We start from the raw sequence: 20,252 nt of genomic DNA, 5'->3' as shown, positions 1-20,252 counted from the left end.
GCCTTGAATTGTGCAGCAGGAGTGTTGGCAGTGCTCATAAGCTGCTCACAGCCGTGCTGCAAAGCCCACAGGTGGAAATGACCTTCTGCTTCTGCTGCAGGGATGCAGAGCACCAGCAGCACCCTGTATCCACCCTCACTGATGTTAATCACTGGCTGTTCAGCACTGTGTCTGCACAGGACTCTGTTCCAGGTGTGGCATCACACTGCTGGTCCATCCACAGCCTGGCAGACGAACAGCACAACGATGGAGCTCCTTTGGAAAGCCAAAGGTGACTTTGGGTGACGTTAATTTTCTGATATTGCCCATCAGAGACACGAGTTGCAGAGATGCTGTGAGCACATATGGGAGGGGTAAGGGTGGCAGCAGCAGGGAGAAAGGGCTGCCGTGCATTCTGCTGCACCTTTGGGAGCAGAGCAGCCTGTTGGCTCTGCTGCTGCTCTCTGCTGCAGGTCTGCTCACTCTGCTCGGTGCCCCCTGGTCACAAAGGGGCTGTGCCCCAAAGCTGGCGGTGGTGATGCTCTCGTTCTGCTGCCTGATGTTTCTGGTTGGGGCTAAGGGTGATTTCCTCGGGGCTGAGCAGCCCCTGTGCTCCCCCAGCCCTCGTGCTTGCTCACTCTCTCCAAGGAACTTTCCTAGAAACTGCAGATCTTATTTTTAGGTGCAGCAATGTCAGGCTGGGGGGTGGGAGAAGCAACGAGCAGGAGGCTCCCATGGCTGCTGATGTGGGAGCAGGGCTGAGGCTGGTTTGGGAAAGACATGGGATGTGTGGTTTGAGATGTATGGGATGTGTGATTTGGGATTTGGGGATGCAGAGGATGTATGGGGTACGGTGGGCCCCATGGGGTGAGCTGTGCAGCAGGGTTTTGGGGGTGATGGTTCCCCTTCCCCTGAGCATCCTGGCCTGGTTCATTTCCTCTGTTCCAATTGGAGGGGACCTTTGGGGGCCAAGGGGAGGCAACAGAAACAGTGGGACCAGTGAAGGCAACACTGCCACCAGCACTGAAGGGGACACTGGGATGACTGGGACTGGGGACAACGGGACACTGGAGGAGCCTCGCAGCATGGGGGCAAACCAGCCCTGCCCCTTCCCACTAAAGCAACGGGTTTTGGCATCCCACAGTAGGGCATGTCTCCAGGGAGGGCTGGAACCCCAAGTTCCATGCCGTCCCTGTCCCCTCTTGGCCCATTCTTTTCCTTCCTTTCCCCCTTCTTCCTTTTTTGAATTCTTTTCTATTTCACCCATATCCCTCACGGCCCCCCCGGTCTCTGCTGCCCCCTAGCGGCCGAGCGGCGGCACTGCATCGCGTTCTGAGCCACGCCCCCTCCACGGAAAAGCCGCGCCCACGTTTAAGCCACGCCCCCAACACCAAAAGCCCCGCCCCGCTGTCACGCGCTGCGCGGGTTCCGGGTGCGGGCGGTGCGCGCAGGTGGGGCGGGGCGGGAGCGCGGGGTGGGGGGGGACACGGCGCGGGGTGGTGCGGGGGGGGGGAGCGCACGGGGCGAGCAATGCGTGGAAAGCGCTCGGGGGGGTACGGAGCACGGAGGGGTGCAGAGCTTGGAGGGGGGCGGAACCGCGTTGGGCTCTGCAGTGCCGTGTCGTAGCGGGGCGGGATGCGATGGGGGGTGGCGGTGCGTGGCCGGATTTCTTTGGGGGGAGCAGCACAGCAGCCCCCGGGTGCTCACCCTCCCCCCCCTCCCACCTCCCATCTCCGGCCCATTCTTCCCGTAGGGCCACACGCAGGGAGGGCGGACGGGGTGACGGCAACCCGCGGGTGTCCCTTCCTGGTGCGTCCTCGTGGCTGAGCGCTGCGTAACCCCAACTCGGTCCCTACCCCCCCCCCCGGCGCACCCCACGCCGTCATTACCGGGGCCGCCTCGTCCCCTCGTGCCACCCGTCCCCATGTTGGGAGCAGCCGTCACCGCACTGCCGCAGCCATGAGCAACGCGACGGCTCCCAGCGCTCCCGGCGCTGCGGGCGATTCGTTGGTGGGCTCCGTGCTCGGCCCCTTCGTGCTGCTCACACTGCTGGGCGCCGTCCTGGCCGCGGTGAGTGCGGGCAGACCCCAGCCCCAACCCCAGCTCCGTCCCCATCCTCGTCTCCCTTCCCAACCTCGTCCCTTTCCCCATCCCCAATCTCATCCTCAACCCCATTCCTGGCTCCTTGCCCAAGTTTAAGTCCGTCCCCGTCCCCACCCTCATCTCCATCCCCAATCCCAACCCTGTCCCCACCCCCATCTGTAACCCCAACCCTGTCCCAGTTCTCAACCCTCACCTAATCCTCAGCCCCAATCCTGTTCCCATCCCCAACCCCAGCCCTGTCCCAGTTCTCAACCTTAACCCTGTCCTCAATCTCATCTCCAATCTCAGAACCATCCCTGTGTCCATCCTCGGTCCCAACTCTGTTCCCATCCTCAGTGCCATCCCCAACCCCATCATTCCCATCCTCAACACTCTCCCGTCCTCAGTGCCAGTCCTGTTCCCATCCCTAACCCTGTCCCCAGTCTCATCTCCAACCTCAGCACTGTCCCCGTCCCCATCCCCAACCTCGTGCCCATCCTCAACTCTCTCCCAGTCCTCAACCACAATCCTGTCCCCATCCACAACCCCAACCCCAACCTTATCCCCAATCTTATCTCCATCCTCAACTCCAGTCCCATCCCCAACCCCAACTCTGTCCCCATCCCCAGTTCCATCCCATTCCCCAATCCCCTCCCATCCCCAACACCACCCCTATCCCCATATCCCACTCACACCCCGTCCTGCTCCCCATACAGGTGATGTACGTCCAGAAGAAGCGGAGGTGAGTGACTGGGGACCCCCACCCCATAAACCCCCAGTTCTGCACCTCATCCCTGCTCAGCCCCATCCCCACACCAGGTCGGAGCGCCTGCGGCACCGCCTGCTGCCCATGTACAGCTATGACCCTGCTGAGGAGCTGCAGGAGTCGGAGCATGAGCTGCTGGTGGAGGCAGAGGAGCACCAGGTGAGAGTGCACATTTTAGGGCTGGGAAGCTGTGTTTTGGGGTTGGAGGCTGTGTTTTGGGGCCATGACCTGCATTTTGGGGTTGGAGGGTTGTATTATTGGGCCACCAGCTGCATTGTGGTGGCTCAGGGCTCTCCATCCTTCCCTGCAGATGGGTCCCACCTGGGGCTCCCGTGGGGGTTGGAGGGCTTGAGGCTGCCCTGGAGCAGGACTGGACCCCACAGCTCCCCCCAGCAGTGGCAGCACAGCACCGGGAGCAGCACCAGCATCCCCATGAGCACGGATGGTAATGGGGCATCTGCCACCTTCCTGCACATTTTTCTGCTGCTTTTTGTTGAAACCACCCTAAAAACCCTATAAATGCACTGGGGACGGGGTGAGGAAGGCACTGGAGCTATGGGACAGGTGCAGACCCACAGAGCACCCATGGGCTCCTATTGGCCCTATCTGGTGTTTGTGGGGTCAGGACACTCCAAGCTTCTTTAGTGGAGCAAATAAACGTTTGTCTGTAATAACAATAGTGCTGGTGATGGGCAGAACCCACACGGGGCTCAATCCTAGACCCCACCGGAGGCTCAATCCCAGAGCAGAGCATCAACCCCAGCTCCATCCCAGAGCAGAGCATCAAATGTTTTTATTCCATAAAACGTTTTATTCAAGTAACTGCAAATAGGAAACCAGACGGTTGTTAACAGTGGAACAAAAAAATAAACAGTAATAAATCCCCCCCTATTTCCCCACACTGGCAGCACCCTGAACCCGACACCGAACCCCCCCTGGCCCCGCTGCAGCCGTGGGGGTGGCACAGGGGGGACCCCCAGTGTCCCCATGCCCCCACCCAGGAGCAGCAGTGACTGAACCTTTTAAGTAACAGTAGAAAAAAAAAAAAAAAAAAAGAACAAACGGCTGAATTGGGGAGAATCCCCCCCCCGCTGCGACCCCCAGCAATGCAACCCCCCCCCCCCAAAAAAAAGAGGAAAAAATGATGACCCCAAGCAAAGGATGCCCGGCCGCCCCACACCGGCACAGCAGTGCTCTGTGAGCCAAGAGCAGAACTTAAATATCCAGAGGTAGTTGTGAATGAGAAGACAACCAAAAAGGATTTTTAAAAAAAAAAAAACAAAACAAAAAAACCAAACAAAACACAATAATATATATATATATATATAAAATAATAAAATAAAAATTAACCAGAACCGATGGGGAAAGGGGTCACCCCGAACCGGGCACTGCAGGGATGCAGCGAGGGGGAGTGGGGCTGCCCCACTGTGCTGGGGGGAGCGGGGTGGGGGGGTCCCCCCCCATAGGGCTGTGGGGCTGAGCCCTGTGTTCCAGTGCTGCTGTTGTTGGGGGGTGAGAGGAGGAGGAGGAGGAGGAAGCCGGGTGCTGCCGGGGGGGGGTTGTGCCCCGTCCATCTCCCTCAGTCCTGGGGGGTGATGATGAGGTAGCGGCGGTTCAGGAGGGGTCACTGCTCCTCCTCGGATGACTCCTGGGAAATGTTCACCTCCTCCTCGTCCTGCTGCTGCAAAGCAAAGGAGAAACGTGGCGGGGGGGGGGGGAAACCGAGTGGGGAAACTGAGGCACAAGTCACTGCAGGGTCCGCCCCTTGATGCGGCCCATGGAGCTGCTCCTGCTTCAATCCTGGGCTGTGCAGCGTGGCACAGCCCTGTGTGCACAGCCCAGTGCCCACAGCTGTGCCCCGTGGGGGGGGTTGGAGGGGGGCACACGGCGCTGACTCAGCGCTGAGTGTGAGCATGACTCAGCACTGCCCCACGCTTCCTCCCGCTCCATTCATAAAAACGTTCAGCCAGCGCTGCATCCCCGTTGGGATGGGGTCACTGCCACCACGGGGGGGGGGACATAATGACAAAAAGCCCCACGGCTGGGAGGGCAGGGGAAAAAGGAAAGGGGCGCTCACCGGTTTTTTGGGTCGGCCTCGAGGTTTCATCCCTGGTGCGACTGAGGATTTCTGGGTGTTCCAGGGTGGTGGTGGGGGGGAACAAACAAAACTGAGGTCAGGATGGTGCACCCCCTCCCCCCCATCCACCACCACCATCTGCGGACCTCCCTCCCGTCCCTCTGCTGCCAAATCCCATCACCCCAATGGCCTCCCCCAGGTGACAGCCCTGGCCCCCGACTCACACAGCAGTGCAGGATGTGAGCTGCATGTTTTGAAGGCAGGTTGCAGGGTGTGTGCATGCAAACACCCCACAGCCCAGCCCCTCCTCCCCCCCACCTCCTCAGGATTCAGCAGCCATGGCCTGCGGGGGGGTTGTAGGAATGGGGGTCAGCCCAGAAATGCCACTAATTGAGCTCTAATTGCACCCAGCCACCTACCCTGCCTTTGGAGCTGGCCTTGTTCTTGCTGCCCTTCGGCCGGCCGCGGGGTCTCTTGGGGGTGGGTGCTTCACTGGGATCCTGTGGGGGAGGGGGAAGAGTTGGGGGGGGGGCCACTGCGGATGGAGTCGGTGCCCCCGGGATGCAGCAGCGCTGGGAGCACTGCAATGGGTTCAGTGCTGCTTTGGGGCAGAGCACTGCCGTCCTTCGGTGACCCCCCCCCCCTCCTCTCCCCTCAGTGTTAATCTCCCAGCTTAGCTCCCGCTCCTTTCTCAATCCTCTGCTCAACCTCCCCCCCCCCCCAGCCCCCATTTGCCAATTTCATCCCATTGGGAAACCCCAAACCTGGCGAGCAAAGAGCTGGGAATTGGCAAACATTGCCTTCATGGGGGGAGGGGGGAGGGGCGGGGCTGTGCACAAAGCGTTGTGGGAGGGCAGTGACAACCACAAAGCCCCCCCCCCTCCACCCCCCCACCCCCACCCGCCAGCATCTGATCCCTCTGAGCAGCTTGTGCTAATAGGGCTTTAATTAGCCGGGCTGCAGAGGCAGCTCCAGGGGAGGAGCTGCAGGAGAACCCAGAGCCTAACATGGGGCTGGGGGGGGCTTTGGGGTGCAGGGATTTGGGGTACGGGGCAGTTCGGGGGTGGCTGCATCACCACGCTCAGGTGAGGCTGCACCCTGAGCATCCCCCCCTCCCCGCTCCATCCTCATGTGCCAACGTGCCCCCCTCCCCAGCAGCCATCCTCATCCTCGTGGTGACCCCCCCCCTTCCCCCATACCTCCGGTTTCTTCCTGGGCCGCCCCCGTCCCCTCTTCTCTGCCGCATCCTTCTCCCCTTTGGAGGCCAGCGGCGGGCTGGGCTTGGCGCCGGCGTCGCTCATCCTTCCCTGCGGCTGCGGTGAGAAACGGGGAGAAAAAAAAAAAAAGGGGAGGAAGGTCGGTCAGCTCTCGGCCCCACGGTGGGAGGGAGAGGAGGAGAGAGGGAAGGAGGGGGGAGGGCGGTGGGGGCCGCGGAAGTGACTCAACGGGGCCGCGGGGGACGAGCGGAGCATCCCTGGGGTCAGCGCGGCCGTGGTGGGGAGGGGAAGGGGAACCCCCTGCTGTGGGGTGGGAGGGAGGTGATGGAGGGGGGTGGGGGGTGGGGAGAGGGTGGGGGGAAGGTGATGGTGAGGGATGGGAGGTGATGGTGAGGGATGAGGTGCCGCGTTCTGGAGCTGCGCGGTGCCCTGTAGCGGCTGAACATGCAGCTCCAAGCCCTGCTGAGGGCTCTGCCGGATCCCTGCATGTGCCGGTGGGATGGGAATTGGGAGAACCCCCCCTTTTACCCCCCAGTGTTGCTTTGTAACCCCCCTAGCCCACGCGGTGCAGCCGCACGGTGCCACCGTCCCCAACACAGCACCCGATGCCCCTCCATCCCATCCAGCACCTCCCCACTGCACACAGACCCCATAGGGCACTGTTGGAGGGGGGGGGCACAGCAGCCCCTCGTCCCCCATCCGCCCTCATGCAGGGGATGAAGCCACGAAGCAGTGGGGATGGAGCACGGAGGGCTCCTGGTGTTGCTGTCCTGGGGGTCCCGCAGCCTTTTGGGGAGCCTGACCCACAGCTGAGCATCGGTTCCCCTTCTACCCACGTGGGCTGAGCAGCTCCAGATTTCATCTGGAATCCTTCAGATCCCACACGTAGAACCAGAGATGGCAAATTGGAAGAGCAGGAGGAGCTGCACGGCCCTGGAGGGGGGGCTGTGGGGGTCTGGAGCTGCATCTTGCTTCAGTGCAGGAAGGGAAGGGCCTCGCATCCCTGCTGCCCCCAGCTGGGATGGGTGCTGCATCCCATAACCCAGCCCTGCTCCTGGGTTTTGGGACACCAGGAATCATCCCAGGCCACCCCATCGCTGCGTGGCTTTCCTCACTCATGGGGAAATCCCACAGAGAAACGAGTTTCTCCACCTCCTCCATCCCAATAACATTCCTGGGGGTGGAGGAAAAACCTGTAGGGAAAACCTGCTCATCCGGAGCCACAGCACAGCCAGCTCCCAGCCCCACAACCACGACCATACAGAGACAGGCACAACCCTGAACCCATTCCCAATGGAGGAGCTGAAGTTTCCTAGCACCAAACTCCTCCTACAGCAGCATCCCCACCTCCTGTGTGCACCCCCAGCACAGCACAGGGGGCTCTCCCTGGAACACGGGGGGGGGGAATCCTTCTCCCATATGCTCCCTCCCATAAGGGTTAGGCACACTTGAGCTAAAAGCACGTGGTCCCAGGGAGGGGGGGATGCTGGGCCCTATGGGGGGGCACCATGGGGCACAACACACAGTGCTCTCACACTGAGCATTCTCAAACCCACGCATCAGCTCTGGAAGTGACTCACGAGTGCAAAACATCTCCCCTCCTCTCCTCCCCCCCCTGCTTTGGTTTGCTGGAGGCAGAAACCACGCGGTCACATCAACGCCCCAAAAACACAACTCAGCAGCATCCCAGGGCCCTCCGTTCTGAGAAAACAAACCATCAACTCTATGCTTTAGGTTAAGGAAAGGGAAATACCGGCGTGTGAGCAGCGTTTCTCTCCTGGTTTAAGAGAGAATCAGAGGAAACGTATCCTGCTGGCTGCTGTACCCAGCAGCTGGGGGTTGGGGGGGGTTGCAGCCACACACAGCCCTGCAGCAAAGTGCCAACACCCCCACATCCCACTGCTTGCTCCCCTATTGCTGTGAGGAACCCAAAGCTCTGCTCTCTTTGCAGGTGGGGTGCAACGTGGGGGTGGGGTTGTGTGATGGGGCTGCAGGGCCGGTGCTGCACGTGGGCGATGCTCCCCAGCACCCATTGGGTGTTTGCAGCTCAGCCCCCACCCCCCCAACTCCGTGCACGGCAGCCAGAAGGGAGGGAGCAGCCGGGTTGCCATGGAAGGAAGGAAGCAGCTGAGAAAGAAACCTTTCTGCGGGGGGGGGCGGGTGGGAGGTGCAGCAGCGCTGGGGGGCGGCGGGGATGCATCGTGCAGATCGATGGGGCTGAGGGATGCACGGAGGACCCCCTCCATCCCTATGGCAGTGCTCTGCCCTCCTCTCCAGCCCCATCGCTGTGCTGCAAGCGGGCAGCAATGCCTGCAAGGCCTTCCTCAACCCCCCCCCCCCCGCCAAGCTTGCACCCCCCCACGCGAGCAGCCCCATTCATCCATCCATCCCCGCTCAACCAAACCCGGGGGGGGGCGGTGCCGTACATCCATCCCATCACTGCACGCCCAGGAAACGGAGCCCGACGGCAGCGGGGGGGGCGAACCGAACCGCACCCCCCGGATGGTGGGGGGGGAATAGTAAAGAAGTTGCAGAGCCCGTTCGGCGGGGAAGGAACGCTCATCAGGACCCCCCCCCCCCCCTTACACACACACCCCGGGGTTCCTTTGAAGCCCCCCCACCCCGCCATTAAGGGCAGCCCACCCCCATTCCTTCCTGGGCATGCATCATAAAAGGAAGTGATAAAAGAAAGGAAGGAGGGAGGGAGGGAGGGAAGGAGGAGGTGGGGGGGGAAGAGAAAGAAAGCAGGCAGGAAGGGCAGCATCGGGGCTTTGTGCAGCGGGGGATAATAAAGCCCCATTTCTCAGCAGCACCCCGCGGGGAAGGGCTGGGGGTTGGTGGTGGGGGGGAAGGGGGGGGTGTCCGTGCATCTTTGCACCGAGCTGCACAGCTGTACCCCATACACACACGTACGGACACACAGACACGGACAGACACACGTACGGACACACACCCGAGTCCCGCGGGGGGAGCAGCCGCACCGATCCGGGGCTGCACGCAACGCCACGCGGACCCCCCCCCACCCCTCATCCTCCCCCCGCCCCGTCCGATGCGAAGCCTTACAAACGAATCCCCCCCCCCCCCAACCCCCCACCATCAGCTCCCCTTTCCAGTCGCATCGTCCTGCGGCTCCCGGTAAGAACAGCAGCAGCAATACGCACCACCCACCGCCTCACGGTGCTCACATCCACCGTTTGGTCTCCGTACACGTTCAGCAGCCGTCGATGAATGTCGACGGGTTCAATTTTTTCCGCATGCAGGAATTCAATCACACACCACTGCTTCATACGCACTTCGATGTCGGACGCCATTTTGTCGGAGTGCCCCTCTGCTGCCATCTGTCGCGCGGTGACAACGCGGAACGGGGCATTGGCGGGAAGGTTCAACCTCCACCGCCATCCCATCAACATCCGCCTCTGACGTCGGGTTTGGGGGGAGGGAGAGTTGGTTGGGTTTTTGGTTTGTTTTTTTTTTTTGGGGGGGGGCGGGGTGGTCGACGCGAGAAAAATAGGAGGCATTACTTTCGGAGCAACCCCCCCCTTTCGATACGTGTAGCGCAGGAGGGCGGACAGCCCACGACCCCCACATCCATCCCCATTGCCCCCCCCCCCCCCGCTTTACATCCATCCCACCCCCCCCCCCCCCCCTCTCGCCCCCCCACTCACCGTCACCGCGATCCCGGAGATGGGCGCTTGGAGGGAGCGACTGTTGTTACGATTATTAATTATGATGATTAACTATTATTATTAGAGTTAATTTTCCTCGTTGGAAGCCCCGCCTCCCCCCCTCCCCCAACCCCCCACATACACGCACCCGTGGGCAAACTGGGAAGGGGAAGGCAGAGAGGTTCTGAAGTTTTGGAGGTCCCTTCTGAGTGAGATAATAAAGGGGGGGGGAACCAAAGTGCTCCAAGGGGAAGGAAAAAAAGGAAAAGGGGTCAGAAGCATTAAGGAAATAAAGTAAGAAAGGGGAGAAATGGGGGGGAGGGGAAAAAAAATGGGGGGGAGGGAAGGTGCGCTCTCAGCCTTACTGGAGGGGGTCCAGCTGTTAAAAATAGCCCAAACGCGCTGGAAATTAAATAAGGGCACCGGGGTGAACGGAGAGCCGGGGGGAGGAGCTGTGGGGCGGGGAGCGATAGGGCCGGGGCTGTGGGGCCGGAGCTGTGTGTGGGGCGGGGCTGCTGGAGGACCCCCCCAATAGGGTCGGTTGGAGGTGGATGGAGGAGCCCCGCGGCTCCTTGGGGGGTGCTGTCCCCATTTGGGGCTGCTCTGATCCCTTTGGGGATTTGGGAACGTGAAGAAGTGAGAAATGAGATTTTTCTCTCCAGCCCATCTCAGAGCATGGGGAAGATCCCCCCCCCCAGTAAAAACCCCATCACCCCCAATGAGCCCAACCAAAAAGGGAAGGGGCCTTTGTTTGCCCTCCGGGCTTTGTTCCCTACTGCCCAGCCCCACGTGGAGCCTCCTAGAGTGAGTTTTCATTCATTTAAACCTCTTTTTCCCCTCCCACCCTCCCAGGGCAGCTTTATCCCCCAGCGTTGTGCAGTGATGTCCTGCAGCCCCATTCCAGGGATGAATTCCTAAAGTTACACTTTGGTGCCAGCACTGATGCTGAACTTCCCAAATCGGCACGTGGTGCAGATGGCTGTCCATTTGGGGAGGGGGGGACTCAATGCCCCTTTATCCCACACTGCCCCATCCCGGTGCTGAGCTGTGTTTGGGATTTGGGTGCCCGATTCCCACTCGTTTCCCTGGGAAAGGGGAAACCGGATCCTCCAGGGTTGCTCAGGAAAACAAATCCCAGCCCACGCCGTTGGGGAACTGGAAGGTGACAGAACCAGTTCACCCAGGGTGTGTTCATCACCCTGCGAGCCCTCTTAATTAATTAATCCTCCTGGTCCCGGGTCTTGCCAGACTTGTGACCCCATTGCATGGAGATGTGTGGGTCCAAGAGTAGCTGGTGCTGTGAAAAACCCCCTGCCATCATCCCCGAGCTGATGTGCCAGCATTTATGGCCACCTGCAGGCAGTAATCAGCTCCTGGGAGGGGATGGGCTGAGCATTGGGGTGAAACTATGGGTGTGCTGGGGGATGTGCAGCAGTGTGTGTGCCATGCCTGGGCTGCCACCACGTCCCTGTGTGCCGTGAATGGATGGCACCCATGGGGACACATCCCCACCTGGCACCCATAGGGATGCATCCCCACCTGGCACTGCTGTTTGGCTGCAGCAGCCTCAGATCTGGCTGGGTGCTGCTCTGGATCCCAGTGGGTGTCTGTCCTGCTGTCCCCATCCCCTAGGATGCTGAGGACACGTTCTGATTGAGGAGGGCAGCAGGCAGGCTGCTTTGGCTCCGTGGCTCAGCCACCCACAGGACCCCACGGTGGACCCATCCTGGGGGGTTTGGCACCCTGCTGGCTGCCCCGCATCCCTCGGTGCTCCGGGGAGGGGAGGGGGGGGCACTCATTTGGGCCCCTGCCAGGGGCTGTGGGCCATGCTGGGGCCGCTCCATGGCTTGGTGCAGCCTCACAGTGCACAATGGCCTTTTGTCCGGGAACATCCCGCCATCCCAGCTTCCCAGTAACATGAAACCTCCTCGGAGCTGCAGAGCACAAAGCCCCGTGCTGCTGTCCCCGTCCCTTCCCATCTCCCCTCCCTGCGCTTTGGCACACATGCACTGAGCGTGCCAGGGCTCAGCTGCATGGCAAGCAGGGGCCACGTGAGCCACAATCCCACCTCGCATGGCTCCTGCCACGAAGGGGTGGCACAGACCAAGCAGTCCTGTGCCAGTTGTGCCCATGGGAGCATCCTCACAAGGATACTTCCAACCCCTGACCCTGCGGTTCCATGCCTCCTGCAGACCAGGAGCTCCTCAGCACTGCTCCCTAGCAGCACCTGAGAGCAGAAAATACCTCTGTCCCCCTTCATCCTCCCCCCCCATTCCACACACACACAGAGCCCCCATGGCCCCAGGGCTGAAAACCAACAGTGAAAAGGGTTGAGAGGAAATGCTGTAAATGGTTAACAGGGAACGCAGAGGAGGAGAATGTGAAGGGTCGTTATTGGAGGACTCACTGCCTGGTCCTTATCTAAGTCTGCCTGCCTTATCTTTCTTTTAATTGAGGTGTTTGATTGCAAGTGGCACATCCAAAGCTAACAGGGACACAGAGGAACCTGGGGTCGGGGGCAACGTGGGAGGGGCCACGTGGGGTACCTTGAACTGCCCCCCAGGACACCCATCTTTGTGGGCACTGCCAGGGGGTTGGGGATGGGACACCCAGCATAGGGCAGGGGTGTGTGTGGAACAGCCCATGGTCACAGAATGGCCCGGGTTGGAAGGGACCTCAAGGATCACGAAGCTCCAACCCCTCTGCCACGTGCAGGGCCACCAACTTCCACATTTAATACCAGCCCAGGCTGCCCAACAACCCTCCAGGGATGGACGGGGCATCCACAGCCTCTCTGGGCAGCTGTTCCAGCACCTCACCACTCTCATAGCAAAGAACTTCCCCCTGACATCCAAGTGAAATCTTCCCTCCCTCAACTTCAAACCATTTCCCCTTGTCCTGCTGTTATCTCTTCTTTCAAAGAGTTGATTCCCCTCCTGTTTGCAGGCTCCCTTTAGGTACTGAAGGCTGCAATGACCTCACCTGCAGCCTTCTTTTCTCCAGGCTGAACAAGCCCGGCTCCCTCAGCCTGTCTTTGTAGGGAGGTGCTGCAACCCCTGATTATCTCTGTGGCTCCTCTGGACCCTCTCCAACAGCTCCCTGTCTTTCTTGTACTGGGGGCTCCAGACCTGGATGCAGTGCTGCAGATGGGGCCTCACAAGAGCAGAGCAGAGAGGGACAATCACCTCCCTGTCCCTGCTGGCCACCCCTCTTCTGATGGAGCCCAGGATCCCATTTGCTTTCCGAGCTGTGATCACACACTGCTGGCTCATGTTCAGCTTTTCCTCCATCGGGACCCCCAGTTCCTTCTCTGCAGGGCTGCTCTCAAGGACTGCTCCTTCCAGTCTGTATAAATGCCAGGGATTCCTCTGGTCACCTCTGTGTCCCCAGGAAGGGGCATCTCCAGTGCTGTCCCCATCACATGGATGGGTTGCTGTGACAAAGGGACACTCCGTGCATCCCACTCCTTGTCGGGGCTCCAAGCAAACCCCCTTCCCGGCCAAACTCTTCCATACTTTTCCTTTTACTCTCAGTGCTGGTTGAAAAAGAGACCGGTGGGATTTTCTTCCCTTTCTGCTGTGACTCAGGTGCTGCTCACACCTGACTCATGGGGGGAGTGCAGAGGTGGGGGTGCAGGAGGAGAAAGAAGTGGTGGGGCTGGGGGCGATGGGGCTGGGGGCAGAGCCAAGCTGGCAGGGCGGGGGGTTGGTGGTCAGAGCTGTTCCACTCTCCGATGCTGCACCTCGTGTCCTGGCCGGGCTTAATTAACGCATTTGGAGGAAGGTGGGTGGTAGTGGGCTCGGGACCGGAGTCGACGGTTCCCTGCTGCCATCTAACGGGGGCAGCCGTGCCGGCAGCCGCTCTACGGGCTGCGGGAGGGGCTTCCCCGGGACCCCGTTAAGTCGGAGGGGCGAGGGAAGCTGTAGGGAAGGGTGCTTGCTGCTCTCAGTATTGGGACACCCGAGGGCCGTATCCTTTCCCCAGCTGTGTGTTGTGGGCTGATGGCACCGTGGGGCTGCGGGAGCAGCGGGTCAGCCCAACTGGGAGCTGCGCAGGTGCTGCCTTTAAAAACAGGGTGGGCAGGAGGTAGTTCTGCCCTACAGGGCTCTGCAGCAGTCCCTTCCTCACAGCCCATCCATGGAGGGAGTCCCAGTGTTCCTGGGGTGAGAGGGAAGTGGGGTGATGCTGGATCGGGAGGGACCCCCTGCCGTGGGGCTTCCCTTGGCTTTGTGCTCTGTCCTGTTGGCCCCAGTTCATCCCCCAGGCAGAGGGAGACAGCTATGGTGCAATGCATGGGGCTGAGCCATGTAGGCTGTTTGATCACCATCTACGCCCCCAAAGAGCTATGGGGGCAGCGTCTGTCCCCAGCGGGTGACACCTAGGGACGTGTAGGGACCCAGCTCTATGGTGTGGCTCAGCCATCCCATGGGGATGTGACGCTGTGCCCAGTCGGGGGATTAGGGACGGCTGTCAGCTGTATCGCTGCCCGTTCCCAGCTCCGGTTACGTGGGGTTGGGATGTGGCGCCTGGCGGTGCTGGAGCCGGGGGGGTCAGCTTTCAAAGAGCACAGAAATGTGAGCAGGTGGGGGATGTGAAGGGAAGGAGTGCGCAGTGAGGGGTTGGGGGGATCTGAGAGGCTGGAAGCTGCGGTGGGGCTGAGCATCACAGCCTTCTGTGCCCCCAACCCCAGCAGGGGAAGAGGCCCTGAGGGACTGGGGGGGTCCCATGCTGTGCAGCCACCTCTATTGCTTTGTTGTGGGGTGGGAAATGCGCTCTCCTCCCCCCATCCACCACCCGAACGCTCGGTGGGGGTGTGCAGGGCCGGCAGCTGCCTTCCCCTACCGGCTCAAGGTGAGGAGGGGTTGATTAATTGTTCTCTTAGCAACTGCTAATCAGCGGGGGGCGGAGCTGAACGATGTGCGAGAGTTCCCCAACATTCGGGGCAAAGCGGCATCACGACGGTGCGAGCTGGGGGCGAGTGGGGAGGAGCCCAAAACATCGCAGCCCTGTGCGGCGTTTAAAGGAAAGCACAAACGCGGCCGGGCACCTGGAAGGCCCAGATTTGGGTAGAATGCGTGGGCTGGGAGTAGGGGATTTCCCGGAGGATGCGGGGAGAGCTCAGGGTGGGGGTGCGGGAGGAGACGGTTTGTGTCACCGCTGCGTGTGGGCGACGGCCGTGCGGGATCTACGCGTCCATAGTCAGATGGAACGGGTGGCAGACCCGCAAAATGCCTTCAGAGAGTTTCTCCGTGCAGCCCGGCTGCAGTGAGGGCGGCTGCCGCATGAAGGCACTGGAGGCTTTTGCTGGGAGATGTGCTGGGGATGTGGGATGAGGGAACGTGGGGATGGGGGATGTGGATGTAAGATGTAGAGATGTGGGGGCAGAAGGTGCAGGATGTGAGAGCTGGGATGCAGGATGAGGGGATATGGGATGCAGAATGTGAGATACCCCTATCTTATGTGAGATGTATTTGGGTGATGCACTGATGCAGGGAGTGCAGCTGTGGCTCTGGCATGCAGGAGGTAGGGGGTGTGTTTGTGTAGGGGGCCTGGAAAGGACCCCTGGGTGGGTGGGAGCACTCTGGGGGGTGGTGTGGTCTGGGAGCGATGCGCTGCCCTGGGCTGGGTGCTGACAGCAGATCCCTCACCATGGGAGTTGGCAGCAGTCCCACAGCAGCCACCTGAAACCACCTCACTCCTGGCCAGTGCTGACCTGCTGACCCTGGCTGTGCAGATTGCTGTGAAGATTCCTTTTTCAGCACCGTGCTGAGCCCCCTCTTCTCCTGGACCCCTCGAGCACAGCATCACCCCACCCTGTCTCTGGGCTGGGAGCTTTTGGGGACCCTGCAATGACCAATGCGTGGGAGAACCCTTGCTGGGATGCTGTGAGCTGTGCTGTTCTGGCCCAGCTGGCTAACAAAGTCCAGAGCTGGCTGATGAAGGCATATTTTTATTATTATTAATTGGTTTACAGCCTGAGAAAGCGTGAAATCTGGGCCATGCTTTATTACAGCTCCTATCATGCTGGGCAAGATGGGAATAATGAACTGCATGGTGCTGCTGCTGGAGTGTGTGCTGAATGCACCCCATGCCACCAAGGTGGGGGCTCTGCTCTGCTCCGGGTCCCCTGGTTGTGTGGTCCCCCCCTGCCAAGTGCTGCTGGAGTTGCTCCTCCCATGGCCCCAGCCTCACTGGGACAGCCCTGGGACACTTTGGGGTGGGAGGTGCTGCCCCAAAGACAGCACCATTTCTTTCTTTTTCTTTTTAATTAATAACAATACGATCGTTTCTTTAAAGATGAATCAAAAGCACGTTTAAGTATTAATGCTGCACAGCAGATGGGTTATTTGGTCGCAGCCATGTGACGCCCAGCAGGGATCGGTGTTGGGAATTGTGCCATCAGGGCAGTGCTCACCCATCCCAGTGTGTCACCAGAGCCCCATAGCTGCACTGTCCCCTCTGGGTCCCACCAGGGCAGCATGGTGATGTTGGAATTGGGGCTCTGAGGTGCTTTGGCAGCGTTCTACCACCTGGAGAATGAGGATTTCTGCTTTGCAGTAGGGTTTGGGTATGATGCTGCTTCTTGCTGCAGTTTTCCTGCGTGGGGGGGACGCACTGACACCCCCAGCGCAGCCCCTCATTGCTGCAGTTTGTTGATGAGCAACATAATTACTACTGCAAAAGCAAATCCCTGCCGGCCTTGGCTTCTTGGTTGGGCTCCAAGGAAGGCAGCTTTTCCTTGCAAAGTACGAGGCCATGAATATTTGATGCCTGAGGAGGGTATTTCTTTCAGGAGGATGTCACATGAATTATGGAGGGCCTGGGAGGGGCACAGAGCTGTTGTTTTTGTGGGGCCATTTTGGGGCTACCCTGACACCTCTGGGGTTCCACAGAGCCAGACCCCATTTCTCCCCCTCCTCATGTTGTGCTGCTGGATGGGAAGGTTGAGGGAATCAGCTTTGCTCCATCAGCAGCGTTTGTGTTAATTAACACACAAAGATTTTCCTCCCATTGCCCTGCTGATGCAGAGGCACTGTGCTCTCTCTGGCCATCACCGTTAATTTTACCACCAGATGTGCTCTCTCTTTTTTTCTCCTTTAGTTTTCTTTTCTTTAAAGAGAGTTTGCAGCCCATGAGGTGGCAAAAACCCTCCTGCATCCAAATGGAAGCCTTTCTTTGGGGCTGCACAGTCTCATGCTGGTGGCACAACAAACCTCATTTCTCTAGAAGAGCTGCTCCTTCCCTTTCTTTCCAATGGCTTTCTAAGGAGGATGGGAGCAACCAGGATGAAAACTGGGTCTGCTTTCCCCCCTTGTTCTTGGCGCTTGGTTTTGTTCAGCCAGCATTAGGGAGAGAGATGCATCAGTTTGCTTTGTCTGAGCATCTGCCCATGTGCCTGTGGATGTGTGGGATGCTTTGGCTGGAGCACCTCAACCTGCCTCATGCTGGTAAAACAACTCTGCACTTTGTGATGCTGAGTTGCATGACTTTGCTCTTCATTTTGAGGGACCCCCAGTGACTCAGGCAGCATCTCTCCCATAAACCATCATTCTGTCTGGACTGGAGTTGATTCCCCATATGCACAGAGTGCCAGCAGCTGCTCCTCGTGCTCTCCATGAAGTCCTGTTCCCAAATCCCACCTCCCCTCCTTGCAGCCAGACCCGAGCAGCATCCTTAGGGGGATGGAGGGCATCACCCAGTTTCTGGCCAGCGCATCAGGTTGGGAAAAAACACATTTGTGCGGGTTGTGGCTTTGCTGCAGCTCCACGGGGGCTGTGGGCACGCTGCGGGTGCAGGAGCTGAGCAGGGGGTCGATGCTGATGCTGCAAGAAGTGAAGAGCTGCAAAGCGTTGCAATGCCGTGCGCTGGGTGCCGGGTTAATGCGCTCATTGCTATCGGAATGCTGGCTTTGTCGCTGCTGCTGAGCCCGCTCGGCTCTCCTGCCGTTAGGTGGGAGTGTTGGCGAGGAGAAGAGCGGCGGTTCTCCCATCTCTGGGTTGCGAAACCCAGGCGCGATTCCTTTGTCCTCCTTCGCATCGGGGTAATAAGTTACAGAGTGGGAATTTCAGGCTGCGCGCACGGGGAGGAATAAATCCTTCAGAGGGGGACCCGGCATTGCGGCTGGAGGAGGTCGGGCAGCGGTGGGGAACAGAAGTGGGGCTGCGTGAGCTCTGTGCCCACGGATGCCACAGGGAGGAGCATGGGGGGTCCATGCAAAAAGGTGGTTGGGGGCTCAAGCAGCTTTTTGCTGGGGGCCGGCATCAGCTGGGCAGCGTGCAGGCTGCAGGAGCTGCTGGAAGGGGCACGGAGCCTCCAAAAGGGGGCAGCCTGGGGGGGGCTGCCAGGAGTTGGCACAGGTGCAGCCGCCTTCCTCACGAGGAGGAGGAAGAGGAGGGGGGGGGTTGGCTGTCGCTCACAGCCTGCAGACGAATCATCATCCCTCTTTCATCGCTAATTCCTCCCCTTGAGCCCGGATGGGCTTTTTATCCCCCCTCCCCCCCCACTCAATTTCTTTAAAATGCAACACTTTCCATCAAAATCTGGTTAGTCATGAAGCGTATAATGAGTTTTATATATATTTAAAGCGGCCTGACATTCGGCATCCCATTATCCTCACTCCTCGAGAGAAACATGGACTCAATGTGTGCGTGCTGATCCAATAAGAGCTCAGTCAGTACCATTTTTGCTCTCCGAAATATCCATATCCATTACCCATATTCGTGTTCTGTTTATGTGTAGGAGTCTCTTTCTTGTGGAAAGAAATCCAAAGTGATTTTTTTTTTTTTTCCACTTTTTTTCTCCCCCTTCCCTCTCCCCCCCCCCCCCCCCCCAAGTGCGTTTTTTTGGGCACACCAAATTGCTTTGTCGCTGTGTTTTGTTTGGCCACATCACAGAATCACAGAATGGCCAGGGTTAGAAGGGACCTCAAGGATCACAAAGCTCCAACCCCCCTGCCACACACAGGGCCACCAATCTCCTCATTTGATACCAGCCCAGGCTGCCCAGGACCCCATCCAACCTGGCCTTGAACACCTCCAGGGATGGACGGGGCATCCACAGCCTCTCTGGGCAGCTGTTCCAGCACCTCACCACTCTCATAGCAAAGAACTTCCCTCTGACATCCAACCTAAATCTTCCCTCCCTCAACTTCAAACCATTTCCCTTGTCCTGCTGTTATCTGCCCTTTCAAAGAGTTCATAAGGCCATCCTTTCCTTGCTTTGGTAAATCACAGCTCCAGCTCTGATTACCCACTGCAGGAGATTCTGGGGTGTTCTGTGGGCACTCTCTGTGCCTGGAGATGGCAGATGGCTGCAGGGCGATGCTGGGCTGCCCCGTGTGCTCCTCGTGTCCCATCCCCAACAACCTGCAGACTTCCAGTTGTGCTCATCCTATTCCCAGTTCTCTCACTGCTGCTTGATGTCAGCACAAACCTCCTGCTCAATCCCCCCCCAGCAGGCAGGACAGTGGTAGCAGTGCATTCTTCCACCTTCCTTTCCCTCTGAAATCCTTTTCCTCCCCTTTTCTTGCAGATTTCCCTTTGACTCCTGCATCCCCAGCACTGAGAGCCCTCAACCTGTCCACATGCACCCTTCTGCTGCACCTCCTCCTTCCCCTACAGACAAACAGGATGCCCCAATAGCATCCCCACGCACCCCCCTTTCCCCCACCAACATATTTTTCTTTAAACAGCCCTTGCTGGGACTTTTCTAATTGCGTAGATATTACAGCTAATTACCATCCTATTCATATTTTGCTTTGAATTAAAGATTTCTTTTCCACCCTTCTAACCAGCAGGGAATGGCATCCAAAGCAGTGCTGGGAGCACATCCCACAGATAGCATGGGCTCCTCGCGCCTCTCCTCCCTGCCACGAGTGACCCATGAAGAGGAAGGAGGAGGAGGTGGTGGCTCAGCCATCAATAATTCAAACCCTTCTGCAGAGCTGAGCTGAGAGGAGAGTCCGGTCCATCAATGCGGTTTCATGTTTTCCTCTATTCAAAAAATAAAATAAAAACTGCAAGCAGAGCGTCTGCTGGGTTATGTGTGCAAGGGACGTGGTGACCTTCCCTGCTGGAGGGGAGCCAGGCTGGAGATGGTGGGTGGGGGCTGCTTTCCTGCTGTGCTGTGGGGGATGATGGTGTGCCCAAGCCTCGTGCAAGGCCTGGAGGGTCAGGGGAGGATGCTGAGCTGCTGGAGCTGCTGATCTTGGTGATCTCCGTGTCCTGGAGGTGAACGTGGAGCTGGAGCTCAGGGTGGGGTGTATTCCTCCAACCCTGCCTCCAACAGGGGAGAGGAAGCGATTTGTTCCCTTCCCCTTTCTTGGAGCCCGGTGAGGCCGTATCGATCCTGCGTCCATTTGCTGACAGTGTCGAACTCTCCTGGAGCATCCGACGGTTGGAAATGCTCCGACCTGAAGGCCAGCAATGTTTGCAGCAGAGACAGCAGTGGGATGTGCAGCACAGAAC

General features: G+C 59.2%; 2 protein-coding genes across 5 annotated transcripts; one reads left to right on the top strand and one right to left on the bottom strand.

The window, feature by feature from the left end:
- Positions 1-1,362: 1,362 nt before the first annotated feature.
- On the top strand, positions 1,363-3,504 carry SMIM29 (small integral membrane protein 29). The gene is made up of 5 exons (XM_031605760.2): positions 1,363-1,430; positions 1,733-2,049; positions 2,778-2,803; positions 2,881-2,986; positions 3,138-3,504. The coding sequence occupies exons 2-5, from the start codon at positions 1,939-1,941 to the stop codon at positions 3,177-3,179; spliced, it is 285 nt and encodes a 94-aa protein (XP_031461620.1). The 5' UTR covers positions 1,363-1,430; positions 1,733-1,938; the 3' UTR covers positions 3,180-3,504.
- Positions 3,505-3,617: 113 nt separating this feature from the next.
- HMGA1 (high mobility group AT-hook 1) lies at positions 3,618-10,214 on the bottom strand. 4 transcript variants are annotated; one of them, XM_031605949.2, is made up of 7 exons: positions 10,152-10,214; positions 9,787-9,826; positions 9,283-9,459; positions 6,104-6,217; positions 5,324-5,404; positions 4,905-4,955; positions 3,618-4,508 (listed from the first exon to the last, which is right to left on the bottom strand). In XM_031605949.2, exons 3-7 carry the CDS (start codon positions 9,457-9,459, stop codon positions 4,452-4,454), a joined length of 480 nt encoding a protein of 159 aa, XP_031461809.1. In that variant the 5' UTR covers positions 9,787-9,826; positions 10,152-10,214; the 3' UTR covers positions 3,618-4,451. The 4 variants fall into 4 exon arrangements, with proteins under 4 accessions (XP_031461809.1, XP_031461808.1, XP_089980709.1 ...); XM_031605948.2 differs by lacking the exon at positions 10,152-10,214 and having other exon boundaries at positions 9,787-9,842; XM_090124583.1 differs by lacking the exon at positions 10,152-10,214 and having other exon boundaries at positions 9,290-9,537; positions 9,787-9,806.
- Positions 10,215-20,252: the final 10,038 nt, after the last annotated feature.

The sequence above is a fragment of the Phasianus colchicus genome, chromosome 25 (assembly GCF_987193195.1).
Source record: "Phasianus colchicus chromosome 25, bPhaCol1.hap1.1, whole genome shotgun sequence".
NCBI classification, from domain to species: Eukaryota; Metazoa; Chordata; class Aves; order Galliformes; family Phasianidae; genus Phasianus; species Phasianus colchicus.
This window is presented reverse-complemented; position numbering and strand designations above follow the sequence as displayed.